Here is an 11807-nt window from a genome sequence, read left to right on the forward strand (position 1 = left end):
TTCGAGAGCCTTCAGGGTGCCACCGTCTTCACTAAGCTGGATCTTTGCAACGCCTACCACCTGATCCGCATCCGGGAGGGAGACGAGTGGAAGACGGCCTTCAACACCCCGAGCGGCCACTACGAGTACTTGGTGGTTCCGTTTGGGCTCACCGATGCCCCAGCGGTTTTCCAGTCCTTAATAAACGACGTGCTACGAGACATGCTGGACAAGTTCGTGTTCGTTTATTTGGACGACATCCTCATCTTCTCCCGCTCGCTCCCTGAACACATCAAGCACGTTCGGACGGTGCTACGCCGCCCCCGGGAAAACTCGCTCTACGTGAAGGCAGAGAAGTGCGAGTTCCACGCCTCCTCTGTCAAGTTCCTCGGCTACGTGGTGCGCGAGGGATCAGTCGAGATGGACCCAGAGAAAGTGTAAGCGGTCACGTCATGGCCTGTCCCCGAGACACGCAAGCGGCTGCAACAATTCTTGGGGTTCGCGAACTTCTATCGCCGCTTCATCCGTGGGTACAGCACGGTGGCCGCGCCCCTAACCGCCCTCACCAGCCCCGCCTCCCCGTACAAATGGACGGAACGGGCAGAACAAGCGTTTCAGGAGCTCAAGAGGAGGTTCACGTCCCATCCTCCGAGTCCCCGATCCTGACCGGCAGTTCGTGGTCGAGGTGGACGCCTCGAACGTGGGTGTTGGGGCGGTGCTGTCCCAACGCAGCTGCCAGGACGATCGCCTCCACCCGTGCGCCTTTTTTTCGCGCCGCTTGTCGGCCTCGGAGCGGAACTACGACATCGGCAACCGGGAGGTCCTCGCCATCAAGTTGGCCTTGGAGGAGTGGCGACATTGCCTGGAGGGCGCCACCACGCCGTTCATCGTCTGGACCGACTACCGCAACCTGGAGTACCTGAGATCGGCCAAGAGGCTGAACGCGAGACAAGCAAGGTGGGCTCTGTTCTTTGACCGGTTTGAGTTCTCTCTCTCCTACAGGCCGGGTTCCCGCAACGCGAAGGCGGATGCCCTGTCGCGTTCGTTTCCTGGCGGGGAGGAGGAACAGGGTCCGTCTCCCACTATTCTCCCGAGCTCGGTGCGGGTAGCGGCGCTGTCATGGGAGATTGAACGCCAAGTGGAAGCCGCATCACGTGACCAACCCGGTCCCAGCAACTGCCCGGAAGGTCGCCTGTTCGTCCCTGAGGGCCTGCGCTCGTCCGTGCTGCAATGGGCACACGACTCACGCCTGGCCTGTCATCCCGGAGCTGCGCGCACGAGGTACGTGGTGGCGCAGCGTTTCTGGTGGCCCACTTGGCAGGTGGACACCAGCGATTACGTCAGAGCCTGCTCAATATGTAACCGCTGTAAGACCTCCACCCGTCCTCCGGCCGGGCTACTCCAACCCTTGCCGGTTCCCCGGCGTCCCTGGTCTCACCTGTCCATCGACTTTGTCACGGGCCTTCCACCCTCGGAGGGGAACATGGTGGTCCTCACGGTGGTGGACCGGTTCAGCAAAATGACGCACTTCATTCCCCTGCCTAAGCTTCCGTCCGCGAAGCAGACTGCGTCCATCATGGTGCGGGAGGTGTTTTGTCACCACGGCCTCCCAAAGGACAACGTGTCGGACCGTGGCCCGCAGTTCGCGTCCACCTTCTGGGCGGAGTTCTGCCGACTCCTCGGCGCTACGGCCAGCCTCTCGTCGGGTTTTCACCCTCAGTCCAACGGTCAAGCGGAGCGTCTGAACCAGGAGCTAGGTAGGTCCCTCCGATGCATGGCCGCCGGGGACCAGCGAGGGTGGGTCCAACAGCTGCCTTGGGTGGAGTACGCCCACAACTCCCTCCCCAGCTTGGCTACGGGACTGTCGCCCTTCCACTGCGTCTTCGGGTACCAGCCACCCTTGTTCGCCCACCAGGAATGTGAAGCGGCGTGCCCGTCGGCCTAGGCTTGTGTCCGCCGTTGTCGTCGTGCCTGGGTGAGAGCCCGGACCGCTCTTCTCCGCTCTGTTTCAGGCTACGGCCGCCAGGCAAACAACCGCCGGTCGCCGGCCCCAGAGTACAGAGTGGGACAGCGGGTGTGGCTCTCGACGCAGGATTTGCCGCAGCGAGAGGGGTCCCGCAAGCTGGCACCACGCTTTGTTGGGCCGTTTCCCATCCAGAAAGTGATCAGCCCGTCCGCCGTCCGTCTACTCCTTCCGGAGTCCATGAAGGTACACACCACGATCCACGTGTCCCGTGTGCGGCCCGTTTTTGAGAGCGCATTGGCACTGGCGCCCGTGCCGCCGCTCCAGCTCATCGAGGGGGGCCCGGCTTACACCGTCCGCTCCCTGCTCTGATCGCGGCGGCGCGGTCGTGGCTTCCAATACCTGGTGGATTGGGAGGGCTATGACGACGCTCACCGCTCCTGGGTCCTGAGCCGCTGGATCCTCAACCGTTCGCTCATCGCGGAGTTCCATCGCCGTCACCCGGACCAACCAGGCCCCCGGCGCGGACGGCCGAGGACGGTTGAGGGGCCAAAAGGTAAGCGCCCGAGGCGACCTTGTCCGCCGGTGCCGGAGCCCTCTGCCCCCGCGTCCATCGATCCTGCGTCCGACGAGGAATCGGACGTTTCGACGGAGTACTAACCCCCCGCCTGGTCGTCCGGGGGGGTTGCCTTCCTCTGCCGTCTGATTTTTTTTGTGTTTTAGTGCTCTGGGGACATGCGCACCCCCGATTTTAGGACAATAAATTAGCTAAATTTTGCGCATTATACATGGAAAAAAACGGTATATTACTTCACACAAACACTACGTCCATCTGTCACGTACTGGCGCCACCTGCGACAGGACCACGCCCCCCCCCATCAGCGGAATCCGTCTGTCCCGAGATGTTGTGTCGCTCTCCGGTCCACGACGATCTGACGTCAGTGGAGAATTCGAGGAAACAGAAGAACCGCTTGTTCGTCGAAGCAGATCGCCGATCCAGCTCCGGCTCCAGCTTCGCCCACCTTACCCCCCACCCGCAATAAACCTCTTTATCGTCACGCACTTGGCTGTACTCTCCAATCCCTTACACCATCTGCTCCTGGTTTGGCCCTCCGGTCCAAATTTAGAACCCAGTTCGGCCCGCGAGTCAAAAAGTTTGCCCACCCCTGACCTAGCCAGACCAGGCTAGTATTGTATTCAGGCCGATCCATGCAATCCACAGGCATATTCCGCACAAAGTGCGTAGTGAAGGGAAGAGTACACAGGCTACGGTTCGAAATAGTGAGAAGTGGACAGAGACCTCTGTTGTCAGGCGAAATCAGCGAGCGGCTAGGCTTGGTGCACTTCACCATCCCAGAAGAACTTCTTATGGAGGGACACAGCAGCTCAGGGCCATTAACCAGACAACACCTTGTACAGACGTACGCAGATGTCTTCAACAATCCAGTTGAGTCACTCCCAGGGGATGTTCATTTTGAGCTAGATATTAATGTACCCCCAGTGCAGGCTTCCCCACGCAACGTCCCGGTGGCCTTCAGGGAGGCAATCAAGGGCCAGTTAGATAGGTATGAGGCAGATGGCCACCTAACGTCGGTGTCTAAGGCTACTGAGTGGATTAGCAACATGGTCATTGTCAGGCAGGCAGAAAAGTTGAGAATTTGCATAGACCCCAAGTCATTCAATCAGGCTCTAAAGAGGTCCCACTACATAATGCCAACACTTAAAGATGTGTTGCACAAGCTGCCCAGGGCCCGCATCTTTACACTAGTAGATGCAAGAGATGCCTTTCTACAGTGCAGATTAGACAAAGAGAGCAGTTATACCACCACGTTCTGGACACCGTGGGGCAGGAAGCGGTGGTTAAAGCTGCCGTTTGGAGTGTCTGTGGCCCCAGAGATTTACCAGCGAAAGCAGCATGAGCTACTGGCAGAGCTAGATGGGGTGGAACCTATAGCAGATGACATCTTGATTGTGGGGTGTGGGGGGACAGATGAGATAGCCACACGGGACCATGATGCAAAGCTGTTAGCGCTCATGCAAAGATGCAGGGAGGTAAAGCTAAGACTGAGTTTAAAGAAACTACTGTTCAGGGTAAGAGAGATCAAGTTTCACGGACACATCCTATCAGCGGAGGGCCTTAGAGCAGACCCGGAGAAAATCAGAGCGGTCCAGGACATGCCACACCCCGAGGATGCCAAGGCCACTCGTCACGTCGGGCCCGATCCTGCAATACTACGATGTGACCAAGGCACTCACCATACAGCAGGGGTCTCAAACTCCAGTCCTCTGGGGCCGCATTCCTACATGTTTTCCAAGTTTCCCTCGTTAAACCAGTGCTTCTCAAATAGTGGGGCGCGCCCCCCAAGGGGGGCGCGGTGCTATTCCTGGGGGGGGCGCGTGTGACCCTGGGGAACAGGCTTTTTTTTTGGCAGTACTAGAATAAAGTGTAATTGCGCGTTTACTACAGCAGGGGGCAGTGGCGCTCTCATTGTTACTTCTGTCACGTTTGCGACAGTGCAACATTTTACGACTTACAAGACAAGTTAGGATAGTCACGGTGGGGAGGGGGGGCGCGAATAGTTTTCTTCTTGCTAGGGGGGGGGGCGTAACAGAAAATAATTGAGAAGCACTGCGTTAAACACACCTGATTCAATTATCAGGCTCCTGCAGAACGTGAGGATGAACTGATCATTTGAATCAGGTGTGTTTAAGGAGGGAAACTTGGAAAACATGTAAGAATGCGGCCCCCGAGGACTGGAGTTTGAGACCCCTGCCATACAGAGTGACGCGAGTCAGAAGGGACTTGGCTGTTGCCTACTGCAGGAGAATCAGCCGGTAAGCTTTGCTCCGCGGGCACTTACTCAGACGGAGCGGAACTATGCACAAATCAAAAAGAAATGTCTGAGCATAGTGTTCGTGTGTCAGCGATTTCATTACTATTTGTATGGGCGGGATCAGTGCACAGGATGGAGTGCTTTTCAAGAGTCAGCGAGTCATAGTGCCCAAATCATTGTGTGCTGAAATGTTGAAACGCATCCATGCCAGCCATGTAGGAGGAGATGCCTGTTACAGACAGGCCAGAGACATGCTATACTGGGCCAACATGCACGGTGAGATCAAGGACTATGTGAGCCAGTGCTCAGCCTGCAACGAATATGCACACGAGCAGCAGCGGGAGACGATGATGTCCCATGCACTCCCTACATGACCATGGCAGATCCTCAGCATGGATCTTTTCACACAGGCTGGCAAGGACTTTCTGATCATGGTTGATCATTATTCGGATTTCTGGGAAATAGAGTTGCTCCCAGATCTTTCAGCTGAGACCACAGTGCTGAGGTGCAAGGCCCATTTTGCACAGCACGGTCAGCCTGACCGGGTAATTACAGACTATGGTGCCCAGTTCGACTGCAAAACGTTCAGGAGGTTTACGAGAGACTGGGACTTTGGCCATGTCAAACCCAGGTACCCAAAATCGAATGGGAAGGCTGAGTCAGCCGTGAAGATTGTCAAGAGCCTGTGCAAGAGGGCAGCAAGGGCGGGGACTGACCCTTGACTGGCCATCTTGCAGTGGAGGAATACGCCTACGGAAGGCATGCTGAGCAGCCCCGCGCAGAGACTGATGTCTCGCAGACTGAGAACGCCACTCCCGGTTGCTGACACACTCTTGGAGCCGAGTGTGGTGGCGGGGGTTCCAGACAGGCTGCGAGTGAAGCATCAGACAGCCAAACTCTGGTATGACAAATCGGCCAGAGATCTGTCTGAGTTGTGTATTGGATAGGACATAAGGATGAAGCCCCTGCCTGGGGACAGGACAGGCAGGTGGCGAAGAGGAGTGTGCTTATGGCTGGTGGGCGCCAGGTCATACCTGGTGGGTGTTGAAGGGACACTGTACCACCGTAGCAGGGTGGATCTGCAACCTGTGGAGAGTAACGCCGCAATGCCTGGGCAGCACGGAGTGCAGCACAACAGCCCACCAGCTGACCAACCCAGGGATCCACCTGACAATGCGACACTAATGATGTCACTGACACAGTCACCCAGGAGGTCACACTGCAGGGGCAGAGTGACGTCCACCAGCCTTAGAATGGATCGCCTCTACATACACCTGTGCCAAGGCACAGGATGGCCAGTGGCAGGCTTGTAAGAGTGCTGAAGGGACTGGACATGTGAGTTGTGTAGGTACTGTGGGGCCTCGAGATCAATTGGGTTGTTGACGGAAACAAATGTGTGTAAAAAAAAAACCCCAAAAAAACCCCACAAACACATGTACACTGTTCTTTGAAATGTGAGTTAGGAGTTGTTTAAGAATTCGCTGATACGTAAAGAAAAGAGGGGGAGACATATTGTTGGAATTTAAATTTGATTTTCATGTATAAGTTACCATCTATAAAGGGGAGATGTTAGAGATGTTATGCTGGGTTGTGTGACGTCATGAGGGACGGGCGCCAGTTGAATACAGACACAGACTTAAACACCAGCTGTCGTCCTGGGTCTCATTCATATCAGTACATATATTGTTATGTATTGACTTGGAAGTGTTGTTTCTCGTTTGCATATTGCATTGTTTGGTATGCTCTACTTTTTGTTGCCCTTCTCCGTGCGGTGTGGAGGTGTGATTGGTCAGCGGATGAATATCATTGTGATGAGGCTTGTTCAGGAAATAAAAACACGCTAACAAAAGTAACGTGAATCTGTGCTCTTTACAAAGGTTATGTAAGAGAATAAACATAACAAAATTGGCGACGAGACTTAAAAAGGACCCTACAAATGCGGAGGTGGACCGGACACAAGTGAATAGTGCTTCATGGACTTGGTTGTGTGGACGTAAGTTTCGTCTGCTCGCCCCGAATTCTGCTCTGATCAAGCAAGCCGGAGGTGAGGACGGGTGTCGCTCAGGACCAAGGTAAAAGTGAACGGACGCCAAGAAAAGTGAAAAAAAAATAATAAAATGTCCGGAATCTTGGGAAATATGGACATATTTGACAGTTCGGTAGAAGACTGGACAACTTATGTGGAAAGAGTTGAGCAGTACTGCCTAGCTAATGAGATACAGGACGAAAGAAAAGTAGCTGTCCTACTCAGTGTCATGGGCGCCAAAATGTATAACTTACTCCGCAGCCTGGTCGCCCCAGCTAAACCGGCAGACAAAACATTTGATGAAATAATGCAGATAATGAAAAGTCATCTAAACCCAGCTCCATTGGTGATTGCTGAGCGCTTTAGATTTCACAAGAGAAACCAGTCAAGGACGGAGACGGTGTCAGAGTACATCGCAGAACTGAGGAAACTGGCCGAACACTGTCAGTTCAGAGACGGACTTTCAGATGCTCTGAGGGACAGGTTCGTGTGCGGGCTGCACAACGAGAGCATTCAGAAACGGCTTTTGACGGAGGACAAACTCACCTTGCAACGAGCAGTGGAAATAGCTGTTTCAGCGGAGACAGCAGCAAGGGATGCGACGGAGCTTCAAGGTAAAAACGCAGCCACAAGCTCTGTGTTTAAACTGCACACCAAACGGCATAATACCAAAGCAAAGCCCTGTTTCAGATGCGGTAAACAGTCACATGACCCCGCAGAGTGTTGGTTTAAGGATAAAGACTGCCGACAATGTGATAGAAGAGGGCACATACAGAAGATGTGTAAATTAAAGTACAGTAATGCAAAAGATAAACACAATATAAGAAAAGGACAAAAATTGCACAAAGTAGCACAGACAGATTCTGACAGTTCAAGTGAGGAAGAATTGGCTTGTTTAGGGCTGTGTGCTACAGAAGAGAATGACGGTGATGTGATTTGGCTGACACCAAAAATTAATGGAGTGCCATTAAAAATGGAACTGGACACAGGGTCAGCACTGTCGATCATATCATTCAACGACTACAAGAAAATGTTCCCAGACACTAAACTGTCACGCACCAGTGTAAAACTGAAGACATACACAGGAGAAAAGGTTGCACCACTGGGAAAACTCAAAGTGAAAGTGAAATACAGAAACCAAAAGTGCAATCTTGAGCTGTTCGTCCTTAAAGAGGGAGGTGTACCACTATTTGGTCGTAGATGGCTACGACAAATCAAGCTTAACTGGCATGAAATAAAGTCCATGCACATAGCCTCCAAACAGCTCACAGACATGAAGTTAACTGAGATACTGGATAAACATGCACATGTGTTCAGCGAAGGCATAGGAACAATGAAACACATCAAAGCACGTCTCGAGCTGGAAGAAGGTGCAAAAGCAAAGTTTCATAAAGCACGCCCTGTTCCATATGCGCTACGCCCAAAAGTTGAAGCTGAGCTGCAAAATCTCATGGATCAAGGAATAGTATCCAAAGTGGACTGGTCTGAGTGGGCTACACCAATCGTACCTGTTGCCAAGAAATCTTCAGACAAAGTGCGCATTTGTGGTGATTTCAAAGTAACTGTTAACCCTGTCATGCATGCAGACCAGTATCCACTCCCTCGCATCGATGACATTTTTGCATCTCTAGCAAATGGTGAGCACTTCACAAAGATTGACCTCGCACAAGCATATCTACAGATGGAAATGGATGAAAGTTCACGCAAGTACCTCACCATAAATACTCACAAAGGACTATACCAATACAACCGGCTTGTATTTGGTATTACAAGTGCCCCTGCGATATGGCAACGTGCAATGGACCAAGTGCTACAAGGAATCCCAGGTACTCAATGTTACTTGGATGATATTATTGTTACTGGTTGGGACAAAGATTCACACTTGCAAAACTTGAATGCAGTTCTAACAAAACTGGAAGAATATGGTCTAAAAGCAAACAAAAAGAAATGTGAGTTTTTCAAGGAGTCCATTGAGTATTGTGGACACAAAATAGACAAGCACGGACTTCACAAAACGCAAGACAAAATTGAAGCTGTAGTAAAATCTCCACAACCAGAAAATGTCAGCCAGTTACGCTCATTTCTTGGCCTTGTTAACTATTATCACAAGTTTTTGCCAAACCTTTCCACTGTGCTGCACCCACTGAATGCACTACTGCACCAAAAGGCAAAGTGGGACTGGACTAAAGACTGTGAACAGGCATTTACAAAGGCAAAGGAACTCATTATTTCAGACAAGGTGCTCACACACTTTGATCCAAAGCTTCCCCTATGTCTAGCCTGTGACGCTTCACCTTATGGCATTGGTGCAGTTCTATCTCACAAAATGACTGATGGCTCTGAACGCCCCATTGCCTTTGCATCACGCTCTTTATCACCAGCAGAGCGTAATTATGCACAGATTGACAGAGAAGCTTTAAGCTTAGTGTGGGGTGTTAAGAAGTTTAACCAATACCTGTATGGAAAACACTTCATGCTGATTACAGATCACCAGCCTCTTGTTTCCATTTTCAGTCCAAAGAAAGGTGTTCCTGCTATGGCCGCCGCTCGTTTACAACGTTGGGCTCTCTTTCTTGGAGCACACACCTATACCATAGACTATAAAGGGACGAAACTACACGGAAATGCAGATGGTCTCTCTCGCCTTCCTCAACCACTGACAGAGAAGGCTACTGATCCTGCTTTAAATCTTCACATGCTGCAAATGGAACCGCTTCCGGTGACTTGCGCTCAAATAAGCAAAGAAACAAGAAACGACCCTCTGCTATCTCGAGTGTATGACTTAACTGTTAATGGCTGGCCAATGCATGCAGATACTGAACTTAAGGACTATTTCACCAGAAAAGACCAACTTACTGTGTCCCAAGGATGTGTCCTGTGGGGGTCACGCGTTGTTGTACCTCCCAAACTGCGATCCAAAGTTCTAAACTCGCTGCATGATGGGCACATGGGGGTAGTTAAGATGAAGAGTCTTGCTAGAAGTTATGTGTGGTGGCCTGGCCTTGACAACCAAATTGAAACTCTGGTCAAAACATGCAGAGGATGTCACCAGACTCAGCGCTCACCTCAGATTGCCCCTGTCCACACTTGGGAATGGCCTGTTGCCCCATGGCAACGCATTCACATTGACTATGCTGGACCTTTCATGGATCACATGTTCCTTATTGTGGTCGACGCTCATTCAAAATGGCCCGAGGTTTTCACTGTAAAAAAAGCAACTACAACTGTAACAGTGAACCAGTTACAGATGCTTTTTGCACGTACAGGATACCCTCTTCAGCTTGTAAGTGACAATGGTACCCAGTTTACTAGTGAGGAGTTTCAGATCTTCCTGAAAAGCAACGGAATAAAACACCTTACTTCTGCTCCTCACCACCCTGCGACGAATGGACTTGCTGAACGTTTTGTACAAACTTTCAAACAGTCGATGAAAGCCAGTAGGAGGGAGGAAGTTCCACTACAGCAGAAAATCGCCAACTTTCTGCTAGCCTACAGAAACACTCCACATACTACTACTGGACAGTCACCTGCAATGTTGTTCATGGGAAGAAACCTAAGATCTCGTTTAGATCTCCTGAAACCTGACATCCGAGAACATGTTTCAAACAGACAATGTTCACCAACTCAGTTACAAAGGAAACTAAGATCATTTGACATCGGACAAAAAGTATTGGCAAGAGACTATCGTAACCAAGGCGACAAGTGGCAACATGCGGAAATTTTGACACAAACTGGACCACTCTCATATACAGTGAGTGTTGAGCCTAATGTCGTCTGGCGCAGACATGTTGACCAGCTTTTGGACGCATCACCTGGAAATGCCGCTACTCAAACTACGACACCTACTGACCCACAAAACCCTAAGGACAGTACTCCAGCCTCTGACATCACCCCTGAGGAAAACATGTCCACACCGGAGATAATGGACATACACAAACCAATGACAAACCTACCTGATCCTCCTGGACGCAGATATCCTGAGAGGGTTCGCAAACCACCAGACAGACTTGATTTATAAATGTTGAAAAGAAACAAATGTTCTTTAAAAGAAAAAAAAAAAAAAAAAGTTGTTAATATTTGATGTTGAAAATTGTTGTGAATTTTGAAATGCCTCTAAAAAGAAAAGTATACACTTAATAGCACATAGAAACATAGTACTATTATTTTTTTATTTGATGATTATTGGTGCATCAAAGCTGGAAGAGAGGAATTGTTATGTATTGACTTGGAAGTGTTGTTTCTCGTTTGCATATTGCATTGTTTGGTATGCTCTACTTTTTGTTGCCCTTCTCCGTGCGGTGTGGAGGTGTGATTGGTCAGCGGATGAATATCATTGTGATGAGGCTTGTTCAGGAAATAAAAACACGCTAACAAAAGTAACGTGAATCTGTGCTCTTTACAAAGGTTATGTAAGAGAATAAACATAACATATATACACACAAACAGAAAATGCCAAGGGGATAGGGGGAATCAATAGTGGCGCATATTACCTTGAGCCCGGGCGCAGAAGCACGTCGCCGAGAGCAGAACCCAACAGAAGACCCACACCTTCCCGATCCGTCCAGTCACTGCCATGCTCAGGCACCGCTGTTGCTGTCTCACCTCCAGTGCCGCCGACGCTGTCGAGCCCCCGGCGCACTTTTCTCCGCATCGCCTCGCAGGAAACATGTTGCTCCGGTCGCACGCACTCCCAAAAAGCGAGAAAGAGAGACAATTGCGTGTCCTGGCTTCGGCGTTCGGACTTGACGGCGCTGTGCTGCTGCTGATGGTGCTGCTGCCGACGCTCTTGTGCGTCAGACTGGTGATGTGGGAGAGACCGGGCTGGCGCGCACGCGCAAGGTAGGAGAAGAAGCCCAATTGAATTTTTTATGCACTCTTGAACGTCACGTACTGACAGCAGATACTTAAAAAAAAATGATGGTTACTGCAGTGATTCCCAACCACTGTGCTGTGAGGAAAATGATCCACATTCACTTAATATGTCCAAATAAGCATTTAGTACCGA

General features: G+C 50.9%; 2 protein-coding genes across 2 annotated transcripts in view; one reads left to right on the plus strand and one right to left on the minus strand.

Annotated features, from left to right (window-relative positions):
* The window catches only part of LOC133170860 (protein sidekick-2-like), a 52632-nt gene extending 41041 nt beyond the window's left edge, over window positions 1-11591 (minus strand). The window contains exon 1 of the mRNA XM_061304042.1: window positions 11293-11591. Within this exon, the coding sequence (XP_061160026.1) occupies window positions 11293-11470 (178 nt within the window). The 5' untranslated portion in view covers window positions 11471-11591. The remainder of the gene's footprint in view (window positions 1-11292) is intronic.
* LOC133170366 (uncharacterized protein K02A2.6-like) lies at window positions 6616-11178 on the plus strand. Its single transcript, XM_061303224.1, has 2 exons — window positions 6616-6848; window positions 7169-11178. Exon 2 carries the CDS (start codon window positions 7581-7583, stop codon window positions 10818-10820), a length of 3240 nt encoding a protein of 1079 aa, XP_061159208.1. The 5' UTR covers window positions 6616-6848; window positions 7169-7580; the 3' UTR covers window positions 10821-11178.
* Window positions 11592-11807: the final 216 nt, after the last annotated feature.

The sequence above is a fragment of the Syngnathus typhle genome, linkage group LG17 (genome assembly GCF_033458585.1).
Source record: "Syngnathus typhle isolate RoL2023-S1 ecotype Sweden linkage group LG17, RoL_Styp_1.0, whole genome shotgun sequence".
In the NCBI taxonomy this organism is placed as follows: Eukaryota; Metazoa; Chordata; class Actinopteri; order Syngnathiformes; family Syngnathidae; genus Syngnathus; species Syngnathus typhle.